Below are 17049 nucleotides of genomic sequence, written 5' to 3' on the forward strand. Positions count from 1 at the left end.
AGTAAGAGAATATCTTCCAAAGACTTTTTTCATCCCGGAAGGAATGCCAATGTTTTCTTCCTTTTTACCTTGTAAAATTTTACCTGTGTTCAGAAATTTTACCCCAATTATTTTTTGTTTTACACTAACAAATATTTTTCTCTGGCAGTCAGGAAATTCACTCTCCTTGTATTTGTTTTGATAAATGGAATGGAAATTGTGCTTTGCAGTCAGCTTCTCAGATTTCTGATGGAAAGGCAGCCAGGGGCATGCAGCGCCTGTCATGATTCAGTGTTCTCAGTTTGTGCACATCTTTGACAAGATCTTTCTTCCTTTTTTTTCTTGCCATGAGGTTTGGGACATCTTCTGTTTTTCTCTGACTGACAGCTGGATAATAAGTTTTATCATTAAAAACTGATTCTAGGGAAATAGGACCCTTGCCCTCGATTCTCTTGTAGCTTATAAAGCTTTTGTTTTCACAATTCTTTCCGAGTAACGAGAGATTACCACTACAAAAGGATATGGATGTTGACCTGCCATGTCACATGTTGTCTAGTGAATACCAAAAACTCAAATTCTCTTTTATCTATTGTCTAGAACCACTGACAAATCATCTTGCTCTTCAGAGGGGACCCAAAGTCAACAGGTTTTGTCTGTTCATGTTGCCTTTATTTTTCTTAACCTTAAGAGAATTATCAAGTAGTTCTTTATGTTATCCTATTAAGTTGGTCTAGATATTCAACACATAAATTATTACAGACATAACCCCCGTGGCTCTATCTATTTGGAATTAAAGGGCAATGATATGTTACTTTTTAATTTACTGCTACTTATATAATACTGGTCATAGATTTGATATGTGAATTTTCTGCCATTTTCTGTTATTTTGCCTCAACTTTATGGAGCCTTTTGCACTATAACAACTAGGAAATAAGTGAAAAATAAAAAGAAAATGGAATGGGAAAAGTTAGTAGGCCTGCCTGAACATTTGGCAAGGAGAATAAAATCAGCTAATACTGACGTTTCTCATTGCATGTGCTTTTTTATATTAATAGGTGTTTTCCTAGGGTTTATTAGGAATGAATGAATGAGAACTTTATACCAGTTTTAGTGTGCATATATATGCGGGACAGACATTTAACAAGAGCGGTTATGATTAATCATTTAAAGGGTAGAATTTGAAAGAATGAGATTTTTCTTAGAGTACCAGTTTTTACCTGGTTTTTAATGTCCCTCTCTCCCATTCCTCCATCCCTAAGTCTAAAATTATGTTAATTATCTGCTAAGTGACTTTCCATAATCTATTACATCAACTTAAATTTCTTACCCTGATATCCAAAGTTTCTCAATAGTCGTTTTCTACATAATCTACTGAATAACTGGTACAGCAGCCAAGTGGGATTACATACTTTTCCCAATTGTGTTCCGCATATTTATTCATTCTGTTTCTCCTGCTTGCGTAATACGTATCCAAACGATGTTTATCCATCTTGCCTTTATCCATTGAGATGTAACGCAAATGTCTCCTCCCTTTCACAACTGGAGAACATTTCTTCCTCTTGAATTGTTATACTATATTATTCCACTTATATAGCACTTATATCATACTACTTAATTACTTATGTATTTTTCATGACGTCATTTTTAGTAAATAAATGTGAAGCTCCTTGAGGTCTGTCATTGTTTTGTTCACATTAGTACTGTGTCTGGTATTATACAATTTATATAATAAGTAATGTATTTTTGTTTCTTAATAGATTATTTAAAATATTTTAATTAACATTTTTATCCTCACTTGAGGACATTTTCATTTCTTTGAGAGAGAGAGAGAGAGAAACAACAATGTGAGGGAGAAACATTAATCAGTTCACCTCTCACACAATTCCTTACTGGGAATTGAACTCATGACCTTTCAACCCATTGGTGGATGCTCCAACCAACAGAGCCACATAGGCCAGGGCTTCATAATATTTTAATATGATCCTTTACTACATAAAACTTACTTTCTGGCTATATTTCTTCCCCAAAATTTGCCAAAACTTTGTCTCAAAAGTTTTTTTAATTACTTATTTCTTTCCCAATTTTTCTTTTACCAAGAAAGAAAAGAATGAGAAAGAACTGTTTTTACCAAATTACATATATAGAATACCTAATGAAAAGTTGAATATAGAAAGTCAAATTCTGGAAAAATAAGAGAATATTAGTATGTTTCAAAAACACTTGATAGATAGTACATTGATCTCAATTCCTTTACGTTCCTTATGTTTATTAATGTTGTTGGTTATAAATACTGTCTACTATTGTGCCTCTATGTAACATTAACCACGCTGGGTCATTTCTTCAAATTTTTTATCCTTAAAACAGCACTCATGCCCCTCTTGTATAGAAGATAGTGGGTTCCAGCAATATCCTTCTGCTTTCAGGTGTTTTATGATAGTTTAAGTAATTATTTCAACTTAGAAAGTTACATTTTTAAATTTATGCATTATCTCACAAATACAGTGTAATTATTGGTGAAGCAAAAGAAATACTGGATCAGAATGAGAAATTTAGGTAATTTTATTTTTGAACTCTGATAGAATTTTTTAAATGAATTTCTTTTTTAAAAAATATTTTATTTATTTATCTTTAGAAGGGAAGAGAAGGAGAAAGGGAGAGAAATATCAATGTATGGTTGCTTCTCATGTGCTCCCCTGCCAGGAACTGGCCCCGGCTGGGAACTGGCCTGCAACCCAGGCATGTGCCCTGACTGTTAATCGAACCGCGATTGTGTGGTTCGCAGGCCCGAGCTCAATCCACCGAGCTACACCAGCCAGGGCTAAAATGAATTTCTTAATAGTAGAACAGTCTCAAGTCTCTGCTCTTTATGAAGATTCTAATATAAAAATTTGAGTTCAGGTAGTTGTCAGCTCATCTGAGACCTAACAGAATTCAGAGGAATTGCATGGCACAGTGCCTATCATATGTATGTGTTAATGAGTGTATATGTGTATGTTGTATGTGTGTGTTTATTTTGTGTATATGTTTCTAAATATTGCCCTAAGGTGAGAGTGAAATTATATATTTAAGTTACATTTTTGAAATAATGACAGTTTTTAGCATTTCTTTCATGCACTGAGAAAATACAGATTTTAAATACCATATTGACTTTGTAGAATGATTCATTGCCTAACAGAAAACCACTTCTTTCCACACATCTGTATTTTTTTGTATCACTTAATAAAGTATTGGTTACTAAAATTATGATGGTGGTTTATACACATATGTATAGGGTTTATAAAGCTATCTTCTCCTGATTTTGAAATGAGAGTTTTTAGTATAATTTATACTATGACTTATAGTCAAAGTAAGCAACATTTAAATACACAAGATCAAAATTTGTGCACCAAGTAAACCGCACGCATTTTTTACGTAATATGTAGTAAATACGTCTTTTGAAAACCCTTTAAAAAGTAAAAACTAAAGGTGTAGAGCTGGTCCATCTTCACAGAGTGAAAGCCCTCTAGGTGTGCTTTTAGAGTTGTATTAGAATGCAGGGTAGGTGAACATGGAACTGTGGGAGTGAATGAAAAGGTGAATGAGAGGGTGATTACTTGGGAAAAGAAAAATTCATAAAGGGGGGAAATGTCAGAATCAAAATGAGGAGTGAAAGCAAGTACATGAATACTAATTCAAAAAAATTGAACAGAGGAGCAAATATTTATTGTTGTATGGGAGTTCTTTGTTCATGCATTTCACATATTTTCTGGGGGAAATCTCACTTTCTCATTATACATAACTTTTAGAGCAAAGTTGGCCTCCCCTAAGCATGGCCACTAAATTGTGTTTGCTTATTGCCCAGCAGGCAGCAAAATCAGTCTGCCTGGGAATCTGAGGGTGATCCTAACTCTGGTCAGCTGGTAGCCAGCCAATGGTGCTGAAGACTGCTTTAGTCTAACTATGCTGAACTGAAAGTATCCCTTGTGCCTGGTAAAATAAGTGTTATCACAGAGCTAGACATATAAATTTGTTAAATTGTTAAAGAGACACATCTTTATTCCAACCTAGTTACAGTGTTTGAGGTAAAACACATGCAACAAAAGTGATAAAATAGGAAGACGCAGTACTGTGAACCATCAGAAAACTGGAAAATAGCATTTAACCTAAGCATGTCAATGGAGGAAAAGGTGGGAAATGGAACAACAATCAATCAGTCAGTAAAATAAAAATGATCTGCTTTTTTATGAATCTGCTTTAATATTTTGTGAATTACTTAAAAAGAGGAAACATGTCATATGTCTTCATATCTCCAGTGACTGATACAATTTTATTAAATTCTATTCTACCAGTATATTTATTGAGACACAGGAAATATTTTCTCTTATATCTTTGTAGTTTTTGTAGATAAATCCTTGTTCAAGAGAGCAATTTAATTCTTGGACATTATGTTATAACATTATTAATAATAGGATGTAAAGTTATGATGCAAAAAACCCTAAGCATTTAGATTCTACCAAAGTTTAGTTTGCATGTATGAATGTGTATATTTTTGTAAACTTCAGATTTTTAATTAAGTGGCCTCCACAGTGCATTACAGATGACACATTAAATATATTGAACTGGAATTTCAGTTGGCACTTGCCATTTGTGTACCATGCTGATTGTTTTTACATAACTGACATTTTAACCTCAAAAGTCAAAATACATAAAAACACCAAATTAGGCTTTTTTAATTACTTTTTTTCTTTTTCCCCTACTGATTTCCATTTAGCAAGCGAAGTGACTATCTTTGATGAGTTAAGTGAGGTCCCAACAAGACCTTGACCTTGGCCTTGACTTGAATCTCCTTGTCAAGTCACTGTAATAAGTGTGCTATGTACTGATTTGTTTATGGCATAGTCTTTGCAATGGCCATAATTTCATAGAGTAATTATTTTGATTAAATTAGACAATTAAAGTTAGTCTTGCATGAGGAAAGAATACACTTGGGAAGCAGTGATGGATGGACTCCCATCTTTGGAGTGTTTAGTTCTGCCAGCATTTTCCACTTGAGTGAATATTCACTTTCCAGTTTAGTTGGATGACAGTGGATGGATTGTTCAACCTGAATGTTTCCTAGAAAAAACACAGAAAGAAATCAAGAAGTAAAGATGACAATGTGAATATCCACATGTGTTGTTGAATTTTTTTCAGATATTTTTCTGCTTTGATGAACAATATCATTACTGAAGTAATAAATGTTAATTAATATCTGTGTCATTTTTTGTAAGTGGTAGTTTATGTTACAATTAGACTAATTAGGATACAGCATAGCTTGGTGACATGACAAATCATAGAGCAGAACATGTTGACTTTTATCCATGATGATATATTAGCTAATTCACTCACTCAGTAATGACACAAGATGGGGAATTGGGCAGTAACAACAGCAGCAACTATAAAGGTACTTTGGCTACATTTTCAAATCTTTATGTTGCACTGTGTTCCTAAGTACTGTGGATTGTTGACATTTTACATTTCACTTATTTTCCTTTGGTAAATTATAGCCCTTGACCAAAGTCTTTAAGAATGAAATCATGAGTAAGCAAAGAAAATGAGAATAAAAGATGAGTTCTAGATTTTCCTGGATTACACATATGTCATGATCAGTATTTTATGAAAAATAAAGATTATTTATTATAAAGTTGACAACTCTATGTCTCTGGCTTATTCTTCAGAACCTATGCGAACCCCAAAGACGTTGAAGATTGCTGAGATACAGGCAAGACGCATTGCTGTGGACTGGGAATCCTTGGGTTACAACATTACTCGTTGTCATACTTTTAATGTCACTATCTGCTACCATTACTTCCGTGGTCACAATGAGAGCAAAGCTGACTGTTTGGACATGGACCCCAAAGCCCCTCAGCATGTTGTGAACCATCTACCACCTTACACAAACGTCAGCCTCAAGATGATCCTAACCAATCCAGAAGGCAGGAAGGAGAGTGAAGAGACGATTATTCAAACTGATGAAGATGGTATGCTCCTATTTTGCTATTTTTTGAAAGGGGGATTATATAACATGAATTACATAAATGCATACAGTTTTTTCCTAGAGTAGCCAAAATTGAATTAAATTCTGAAAACTGCTAAATACTTTTAATAAGGTTAACTTTGGAAAGAATCTGCCCTTAACAAAAGGGCTTAGTATTCTTCAGAGTAGCACCAAATACTAGATGAAATGTAGTTTCATTTAGTATTTCACTCTACAGTGTTCTGTTTGTATACAGTGTTAGAGAATTGGCAACTGCACTAACAGTCTAAATAAATTTTTCTTTATCAAATGTTCAAAAATAGTTTTCACTGTTCAGAGCAATATCGCAATTACCAATTGGTAAAAATACATTTCATTAATTATTTAGTTTTTCACATTTTACAAGCAAACAGCAATAGCTTTCATTTTCCTTAGCATCTGAAAACAGCCCTTTTACCCATTCCTTTCATTTGCATATGGCACTATGAAAGTCTGGGTGTAAAAGTTTATTCCTTTAAGTCTAAATAAATACCCTACTTACATATTTGCAAACTATCATCTTTTATCTATCTTATTACCACCTGAGTAATTGAACTGTATCTTACCCAATTTCTGTGTTACTTCAGAATTATTAAATAATAGGAACAAATATATTATTATAATATGTACACATACCTGATGTAGCATTACAATATATCAGTGAGAATATGAATACAATTTCTTATAAAACAAAAATATATCACATAGAAAAATTGTTACAAATGATAATATTCTAATAATAAGAATATAGTCTTCTTTTTTAAAATTCTTTTTTATTTTAATTGTTGTTCAAGTACAGTTTTCTGTCTTTTACTTGCATCTGAACTCACCCACCCAGCCCTCCCTAGTTCCCTCCCATTTCCCTGACCCTCATTTTTGTCCATGTGTCTTTTATACTTGTTCATGTAAACCCTTCCCCTTTTCTCCTAAAATTCCCCTGAAATTCCCTACTCTCTCCCCTCTGGACACTGTCAGCCTGTTCTCTATTTCAGTGTCTTTGGTTTTATTTTGCTTGTTTGTTTGTTTTGTTGTTTAGGTTCCTGTTAAAGGTGAGATCATACGGTATTTGTCTTTTACCACCTGGCTTATTTCACTCAGCATAATGCTTTCCAGTTACATCCATGCTGTTGCAAAGGGTAGTAGCTCTTTCTTTCTTTCTACTGCATAGAATTCCATTGTGTGAATGCACCACGGTTTTTTGATCCATTCATTTACTGGCAGGCATCTAGGTTGCTTCCATCACTTGGCCATTGTTAATTGTGCTGCTATGAACATTGGAGTGCATAGGTTCTTTTGGGTTGGTGTTCCAGGGTTCTTAGGATATAATCCTGGCAGTGGAATTGCTGAGTCAAAAGGCAGATCCAATTTTAGTTTTCTTAGAAAATTCCATACTGTTTTCCATAATGATTGTACCAGTCTGCAATGCCACCAACAGTGGACTAGGGTTCCCTTTTCTCCACAACCTCTCCAACACTTGTGGTTTGATGTTTTGTTTAGGATGGCCATTCTGACAGGGTGTGAAGTGGTATCTCATTGTGGTTTTAATTTGCATCTCTCTGATAGCTAGGGATATTGGGCATCTTTTCATGTGTCTCTGGATCCTCTGTATGTCCTTCTTGGAGAAGTGTCTGTTTAAGTCCTTTGCTCATTTTTTAATTGAGTTGCTTCTCTTCTTAGAGTGGAGTCATGTCACTTCTTTATATTTTTTGGAGATTAAACCCTTGTCTGAGGTATCATTGGCAAATATGTTTTCTCATATAGTTGGTTCTCTTTTTATTTTAATACTGTTTTCTTTAGCCTTGTAGAAGCTTTTTATTTTGATGGGATCTCATTTGTTAATTCTTTCCTTTATGCCCCTTGCTCTAGGGGACATATCTGTAAAAACGTTGCTGCATAAAATATCTGAGATTTTCCTGCCTATGTTCTCCTCTAGGACTTTAATGGTGTTATGGCTTATATTTAAGTATTTTATCCACCTTGAATTTATTTTGGTATATGGTGTAATTTGGTGCTCGAATTTCAATTTTTTTGCACATAGCTGTCCAGTTCTCCCAACACCATTTGTTGAAGAGGCTGTCTTTACTCTATTTTCTGTTGATGCCCCCTTTGTCAAATACTAATTGACCTTAGAGACTTGGGTTTATTTCTGGGCTATCTGTTTTCTTCCATTGGTCTAGGTGCCTGTTTTTATGCCAATACCAGGCTGTTTTGATTACAGTGGCCTTATCATATAGTTTGGTATCAGGTATTGTGATCCCTCCTACTTTGCTCTTCTTTCTCAAAATTGCAGCAGCTATTTGGGGTCATTTATGGTTCCATATAAATTTTTGAAGTGTTTGTTCTATGTCCTGAAATATGCCATTGGTACTTTAATAGGTATTGCATTTAATCTGTAAATTGCTTTGGATAGCATGGACATTTTGATGTTAATTCTTTCAATCTATGAACACAGTATATGTTTTGATTTGTTTGTGTCTTCCTTGATTTCTTTCATCAGTGTTGTGTAGTTTTCTGCATACAGGTCTTTTACCCCTTTGGTTAGGTTTATTCCTTGCTATTTTATTTTTCTTTTTGCTGTATCGAATGAGATTTTTATCTTGATTTCTGCTTCTGCTGTTTCGTTGTTGGTATACAAAAATGCCTTTGATTTCTGGGTATTGACTTTGCATCCAGCTGTTTTGCCCAATTCATTTATTAGGTGGAGCAGTTTTGGGGTGGAGTCTATAGGATTTTCTATGTACACTATCATGTTTTGTTTCCTCCTTTCCAATTTGGGTGCCTTTTATTTCCTTTTCTTGTCTGATGGCTGTGGCTAAGACTTCCAATACTATATTGAAAAGAAGTGCTTAAAGTGGACAACCTTGTTTTGTCTCTGATCTTAGTGGAAAAGCTTTTAGTTTTTGCCCATTGAGTATGATGTTGGCTGTAAGTCTCTCATATATGGACTCTATTATGTTGAGGGATGCTCCCTCTATTCCTGCTTTGCTGAATGTTTTTAACATAAATGAGTGCTGTACCGTATCAAATGTTTTTTTCTGCATCTATTGATATGATCATGTGGGGGGCTTTTTGTCTTTGCTTTTGTTTATCTGGTGTAAACATAGATAGTGCAAACTACATTTGTACTACATGTGCAAATGTTGAACCACTCTTGCATCCCTGGGATGAATCCCACTTGGTCACAGTGTATGATGTTTTTAATGTGTTGTTGGATGTGGTTTGGCAATATTTTGGTTTTTTCTTGATTAGCCCACTTAAAGGCTTGTCAATTTTGTTTGTCTTTTCAAAAAACCAGCTCCTGGATTCATTGATCCTTAGAATTGTGCTTTTAGTCTCTATGTCATTTAATTCTCCTTTGATCTTGGTTATTTTCTTTCTTCTAATTGCTCTGGACTGTGTTGTTGTTCCTTGAGTTCTTGTAGACATAGGGTTAGATTGTTTGTTTGAAATGTTTCTATATTTTTTAGGTAGGCCTGTATTGCTATGAACTTCCCTCTCAGGACTGCCTTTGCTGTGTCCCATAACTTTTGAGTTGTTGCAAGTTCTTTTCCATTTGTTTACAGAAACTTTTTGATTTCTTCTCTAATTTCATTCTTGACCCATTCCTTGTTTAATAGCATACTATTCAGTCTCCATGATTTTGAGTGTTTTGGTTTTTTTCCTTTGGAGTTGGTTTCTAGTTTCAGTCCCTTGTGGTCAGAAAAAATACTTGGAATAATTTCAGTTTTCTTAAATTTGTTGAGGCTTGTTTTGTGTCCTATTGAGTGGTCTATCTTTGAAAATGTTCCATGTGTATTTGAGAAGAATGTATATTTATCTTCTTTGGGATGAAGAGCTCTCTCTATGTATATCAGTTAAATATATTTAATTTAGGGCATTCTTCAATGCCACAATATCTTTGTTGATAGTTTTTTTGAAGCTCAGTCCATTTTTTATAGTGGGGTGTTAAAATCCCCAACTATAATTGTGTTGCTGTCTAATATCTTTCTTGAATTCCTTTAAGATTTTCTTTATGTATTTGGGTGGTCCTACATTGGGTGCATATATATTTACAATGTTTATGTCTTCTTGGTGGATTCTTCCCTTGAGTATTATGAAGTGACCTTCTGGGTCTTTCTTTATGGCCTTTTTTTTTTAAGTCTATTTTGTCTGATATGAGTATTGCTACCCCATCTTTTTTTTCTTGACCATTTGCTTGGAAAATTTGTTTCCATCCTTTCACTTTCAGTCTGTGTAGGTCTTTTGTCCTGAGGTAGGTCTCTTGTAGGCAGCATATGTGTTGGTCATGCTTTCTTATCCATTCAGTTATTCTGTCTTTTGATTCGAGCATTTAATCCATTTACATTTAGGGTTATTATTGATAGGTACTTATTCATTGTCATTTTCATACCTGTGCTCCTCAGGCTTTCTCTTTTCCTTCCTTTCCTTAAATCAATCCCTTTAGCATGTCTTGCAGAGCTGGTTTGGTGGAGGTGTATTCTTTTCGACTTCTTTTGTCTGAAAAGGCCCTTATTTGGCCTTCTATCTTAATTGAAAGCCTTGCTGGATAAAGTATATTTCTTGCCATTCTCTTCTCGCTTGGACCGTTTCCATTGAGAAGTCTGCTGCTAACCTTATCAGGGCTCCCTTGTATGTTATTTTCTTTTTCTCCCTTGTAGCCTTTAAGATTCTGTCTTTACTTTGGCATTTTGCCATTTTTATTATAATGTGTCTATAAGTGGGCCTCTTTGGGTTTCTCATGATTGGGACTCTCTGTGTTTCCTGAATATGTGTGACTTTTTCTCTCATCAAATTAGGGAAGTTTTCCATCATTACTTTTTCAAATAGGTTTTCTATCCCTTGCTTCTCTTCTTCTCCTTCTGGTATCCTTATCATTTGGATATTATTGTGTTTCATATTATCTTGTATTTCTCTTAATCCCTCTTCATTTTTTCTGAGCCTCTTTTCCTTTTATTGCTCTTTCTGGGTGTTTTTTTTTTTTCTACTTTGTCCTCCAGCTCACTGATCTGATCTTCTGCTTCATCTATCCTGCTTTTGATTCCTTCTACTCTCTTCTTCTGTTCAGATATTGTATTCATTTCCTCTTGGCCCTTCTTGATAGTTTCTGTTTCCCTTTTCATGTTGGTATAGTTTGCAGTGAGTTCATTGTAGTTTCCCTGTAATTTCTGGTAATTCCCTGTGAGCTCATATAGCTTCCTGATAATCCTTCCTGATAACCATTGCTTTGCACTGAATATCTGATAGTTGAGTTGCCTTATTTTATTTAGTATTCTTTCTGAGGCTTCCTCCTTTCCTTACCTTTGGGGATTGTTTCTTTGTCTTCCCATTGTTTGTTAGACTCTTCTTGTTAGCCTCAGCTTCTTAAGTTGATCTGTCTGACTCCCTGCGTTTATGGTATTAACTTCTGTGGTAGAATACGTGTGAGATTCAGTGGTGTGTGCAGTCTCCTTCAGGTATCCTGGTGTTTACCGCTTCCATCTACTCTTTTTTGTGATCATTTGGAGGGGTAAGGCAAAATGGTTTAAGACCACAAAAAGAATATTCTATACTATTTACAGTAGCAGCCAGTAGAGAAGAGATAGGAGATCCTTTGGTTGTGTATAGTATTAAATGTGATCTTCAGCCTAACTAGCCACCTTTTAGGAAGGATGGAAATAAGATAAGAATCTTGTTGGGGAGGGAAGGATTGTGAGTTGGATCTAGTAAGCGAGGAGGTTGTGGGAGGTCAGATTCTGAGGTAAGGTGAGAGTAAAGGATAGTAAATAGGTTAGTGTGTGAGAGAATAGAGTTAACCACTATGGTAATAGAGTTCAGGAAACTGTGAATTGGCCTGATATCTGGGAGGGATGTTGTGTAGTGTTTACAACAGTATAGAGCAGCTATTATTCACAATAATATTAGAGCAACGATCATGTGACAGAATCTATGAGATCTAGATACCAAGAACAGGGAATATTGGACCTTCAGTGGTATGCTAATGGAACACAGCTGAAGTGAAGGACAGTAAATTAGCAATACACTATGAATGAGAGGACAGGGGAAACCTGTCAAAGGATACAATATATCCAGCCAAGCCAAGAAGACTAAATGAAAAGAAGAGGAATACAAAAGTATTATTCAAATAAAAGATGTAAAAATAATGAAAAAATAATAATACAAATATGCAGTAACTTGCAGGTTCTCTGTAATAGCAAAATGAAATTTGTCTCTCTGTCTCAGCTGTTGGGATGCCCCCTCTTTGGGTCCAACTCTTGTCTTATCACAGTTCCAGGTTTTTTTGTCTCACCTGTGTGTATTTCAAAAAAAAGCTGAGGGGGAAGGAAGGAAGGAAGGAAGGAGAAATGAAATTGGAAAGAAAGGAAGAAGGAATAATACAAGAAAGAAGGAAAGAGAAGCAAAAGGAATTGAGAGATAAAAAATAATAAAAATTAGAAGTTACTTTTAAAAAATTAAACAAACAAAAAAACCATCTTTCTGGTTTCAAACTGGTCAAACCAGTTTTTCTGTTCTTGCTGGCTGCAGAAGGCTGAGCGGTGACTGGTATACTTTTCTCTCTTCCTGTTCAGCACTCAGTCAGCCTCGCATGCACTCTCCCCAGAGCTAGCCTGGTGCATCTCTGCAGGGCTCTGGGTGTGGGCTCCTCTGGCTCTCTTGAGGCACATGCTTACTCCGGGTTTAAGGGTGTGAACTCTCTCTCCACAGGTGTGAGCCCTGAGCATTCCACAAAGGTTACAGGCACGAATGGCTGGCCAGGACACCTCTGGTCACATGGGCTCAGGCACACACTCTTCCCAGGGCTATGCCTGGGTGCCCACAGCCCCAGTGTGTTTGCCACTTAGTCCTTACTCCCCTCTCTGTGACTTCAAGCACCCAGATCTCTCCCAGTGCTCCTCAAGCCCTGCTTGGCCTGGAAGGGAGCAAAGATCCCGCTCTTTTCCAAGAGCTCTGTGCCTGGTGCTGGCGCTGATCTCTGGGCCCTTATTGTCCTGAAGCACTCTACTTACTGTCTGGTTTTTCAATGTTGGCTACAATTTTTGATCTCCTATTTTCATATATGCTGCGGTACCAGTAGTTGTCTGCTCTGTTCCTCAATGGATCGGCCAGGTTTTTCACCCATGTATATGGGGAAGTGGAATCCACTCTCTTACCTAGCCGCCATCTTTCCTCTCCCAAATATAGTCTTCTAATGTAAGACATTTCATTTAAAAAAAACTTGTATGAAAAGAAATTATATAGGGGAATAAAGTACCATATAGTGAATTTATACCCTAGTGGTACCAATTCCCCTCAATATCTGAACTTTAGGCTTCAATTTTTGATGCCCACTATGTATGAATGAGATTGATGTGTAATGTGCCAATATACCGTAATTTCTAGATACTTTCCTTATCACTCTGAAAAACTTAAAGTGACCCTGGTTTGTCCTATTGATTTTGTTGTAATAAAGGGAAATAAGAGCCCTTTAATCTCATTTGGTCAGACTTTGAGGGAAACAATATTTTCCAAAAATTATGGTTTGGGTTATTCTCATATTTCTAAAACATCAAAAAGTAAACCTCAAACTTAAGGATAAATATACTTTTTCCATTTTTGAAGCCTTAGCTATCATGTTTGATAGCTAAATTTGGACCTAATTGAAGCATTTACAGCATTTTAAACAACAGAACCTGCTCTAATATAAAAACACACCAACCTTCATATCACCCCCCATATACATACACAACATACCTTAGCACACGCTTATGCAAGAAAGAGCGGCTAGTATAGTAGTGTTACAGGTGCAAAATGGGGAATCTAAGCATAGATTCAAAAGTCTTAAAAAATATCCCCTTTCATAAGGTGGGATAAATATTAAAAAGTCTGTATTATACTAGACATTTTGTAACCCATATTTTTAGTGATAAGAATGGACTCACATGTTTTATTGCCTACCCATAGAATTTTTTAATTTTTTAACAAAGATTCCTTCATTGGTAATTTTAAGCCAAATTACATGAGTTCTATGCTCCTTAGTCATTCACTCTTTTCATTATAATTCATTTTGATGGTATTCTTTGGTATGTTTTTTTTTTAACTTACCTTTCTTTCCCACAAATCAAATAATGCAGTCAGGTTTATATGTTTTTCATACTTTAAAAAATTTTTAAATGTACTTTAGATATACATTTGACTAGATTAATAATCATGAAGTGAATTGTAAAATTTTAAATTATGTTCTAAATTGATCAACTCATGACTGTATCTTATTTTTTTATCCAGAAACAGTTTTTTAAAAGTAAAATGGCATTATTTGATGCAATGTCAATAACATTTTCTACCCTAACTTTATATTAACTTGTGCTTTGAAGCATTTTTAATTGGTTTTAATGATATTGAATTGCATATTATTACTTCAAAGTATGGTCAAGAAGTAATTCCTTGTACTTTCAGGTTGTCTTTTTCTCTTTGCTTTATCTATAAGACTAAATGATAATGCTTGAAGCACAAACTTTCTGTGACCTATTTGCAAGTAACTCAGTTCAGATCTGCCCATGTGAGTTCTAGTTTCTACACACAGTGCTTGATGTGTCTCAGAGTTCCTGCGGTGGGGACAGAATGTCTACTGCACTGTAATCTCTTGTTGTGAAGATCGAAGGAGTCTGATGATATAATTAAGTCTGTCTTACTAAATTATTGCTGCCCTATATACACAGAAAAAGAATAAATTATCAACCATCTAATGAAAGAATGTAATTTCATGAAAATAATTCTGGGGACATCCATAAATCATGACAGCAAAGGTAGAATGATTTCCCACCAGGACCCTAAGGTAGAATTTATATTTAATTTATTGCATACATTTTTTAATCCATGGTAGAAGTTTTTTTTGTATGAGATTTTGTTTTCATTTTTTCCCACGTTGATAAAAATCAATATTAAAAAGTTGGCTCAGCAGAAAAGCCTAGTTTAGGGATGGGGGTTTTGTTTGTTTGTTTGTTTTGCTAATACAAAGCTATTTTTAAGTGTACATTTATTATATTTTAAAGGTTGTAATGCTTATTTAATATAAACTTGACCCAACCACATTTATTATTCTTTCTCTTTTCCATTTTGAGAGTTATACTTTAAAGGATTTTCTTACATGCAAAAAATTTAGCTGAAACAGCTCTCAAGTAAATCACAAGCAGGGGAATAAAAGTCAGCATTCTCTCTCCAGTAAAAGTTGTTGATGTGGAAATACGAAGTGGCAGTCGCGGCAGCGTGCGGGCTTCCATGATGACGGTCTTCCTAACTCTGTTGTATTTATACGAATTTCGGGTCCATCCAGACATATGTATATGGGAAGACATTGTCCTCCTTCAATAGTAGAAAGTTATTGGATGTAATTTTCCTATTGCCCTTGTACTTCTTTCTCTTGTCACTATACTTGTCCCACTGCAAGCTCAGTAGCATGGCACTCTCTTAGCCATGATTTTCCCACAGACTTTTTTCTCTTGCAGACAGGACCTTAGGTTCTTAAAGTAAATCCAACTGGCAAAGTAGAACAAGTTTAAGGAGAGTGGAGAAATACATGCGTTCTAGAGAGACTTTTCTCCAATTCAACCCCCATGCGATGCAGAATTATGCAAACATTTAAATCTATCCCTATTGGTAAACATTTTGAAATACATCCATGGCATTTTATGGTACTTATGGACCAAATTGTGTTTGGTGAACAGGGATACTAATTACATACCATTATATAAAAATATGGTGATGAATTGGTCTTTTATCTCCTCCTTTCCCCAACAACCACATTTTCTACATAAGAGGTATGGAAAGGTGAAGACATTTTTTCCTTAATTACAATCATGAACTTGTATTATTCTAGTAGAATGGAAGCAGCAGGTACTCTTCCTGAAAAACAAACGAATGTCCATGGCAATTTCAGTAGATGCTACAGATTGCACACAGGGGCCTTCGGCCTCGGTCAGTGACCCAGCTGTGGCAATGCTATGGACTGGGGTGATGTGGGGAACTGCTGAGCACCTGTGGCTAACTTCTCCCTGAGCCTTCAGCTGACAGGCACCTGAACAGATCATCTGAAGTTCAGTAGTGGTATCTTTTCTGTTTACCGTGGGTTTCTTTCCTTTATGAATTTGTTATTAATGTGCCAAATTATGTTTGCTGTCCCAGAGGTCATAGCATCATTCATCATCTCCTTGTAGATTAAAATAAATCTGACTCTTTTGACGTATCGTTCAGAATTTCTTTATGCTGCTAGCCACAGTGCAATGCATTTCCTTTGATCCAGTTATTTTTAATTTATTTCAATACTCACAAAATTGCTCTATACTCTAAAACTACATTTCAAGATAATGTTATGTGTGAAATTCACTGAAATTTTATATTAAGGAAAAAGATTCATGAAAAACCAAACTTTTCCATATTAGGTCAACATTTTCTAACCAAAGACAGTATTAAGTGAAGTAGGGTGGAGAGAATGTAGTTTTAAACATAAGCAAAAAAAGAAACTGAATATACGAAAAAATAGTAACTATATATTCAAATAAAATACATAGAATATATATACACAGTAACAAAAGTATCTTGTGTCATACTTTATCAATAGAAGCTGACGCATCATTTATTGCTGCCATGAGGTATTGTTAAAAAATGACATTTGCAAATAAGGACAGGAATAAAGGTTCCTCAAATCTTGTCATACCTGGGGATACTTAAAACTGGTCATGTCGATTGATGACTTCTAAACAAATGTGATGTGGTAAAATGATTTGAGTCTTGGCTTTGAAAAAGTGAATTTTATTTAAAAGACTGAAATAATAGTATTTTGACCTATTTATCTTAGCAGTTTTTAAAAACATAATTAATATGTCTTTTTTAACCATAGACATTAATATAGCTATAAAGGTCAAATTGACTGTTAATGGGCATGTCTGCTTTTAAAAAAATAAGTAGAACACTTACTATCTTATATAAATCCACAAGTAGGGTAAGTTTCAGAGTTGAGTGATTCCATGGCACAGAAATATCAAAGAAGCCAGGTTGTCTTAGTA

The 17049-nt window shown here is 35.1% G+C and overlaps 1 protein-coding gene across 3 annotated transcripts in view; it reads left to right on the top strand.

The window, feature by feature from the left end:
- PTPRK (protein tyrosine phosphatase receptor type K) overlaps positions 1 to 17049 on the top strand; it is a 498662-nt gene that overhangs the window by 375703 nt on the left and 105910 nt on the right. For all 3 annotated transcript variants that reach the window (XM_037045782.1, XM_037045783.1, XM_037045781.1), the window contains exon 8: positions 5676 to 5978. In XM_037045782.1, the coding sequence (XP_036901677.1) occupies positions 5676 to 5978 (303 nt within the window). The remainder of the gene's footprint in view (positions 1 to 5675; positions 5979 to 17049) is intronic.

Source organism: Sturnira hondurensis, unplaced genomic scaffold, assembly GCF_014824575.4.
Source record: "Sturnira hondurensis isolate 20B ecotype Veracruz unplaced genomic scaffold, ASM1482457v3 Scaffold0004474, whole genome shotgun sequence".
In the NCBI taxonomy this organism is placed as follows: Eukaryota; Metazoa; Chordata; class Mammalia; order Chiroptera; family Phyllostomidae; genus Sturnira; species Sturnira hondurensis.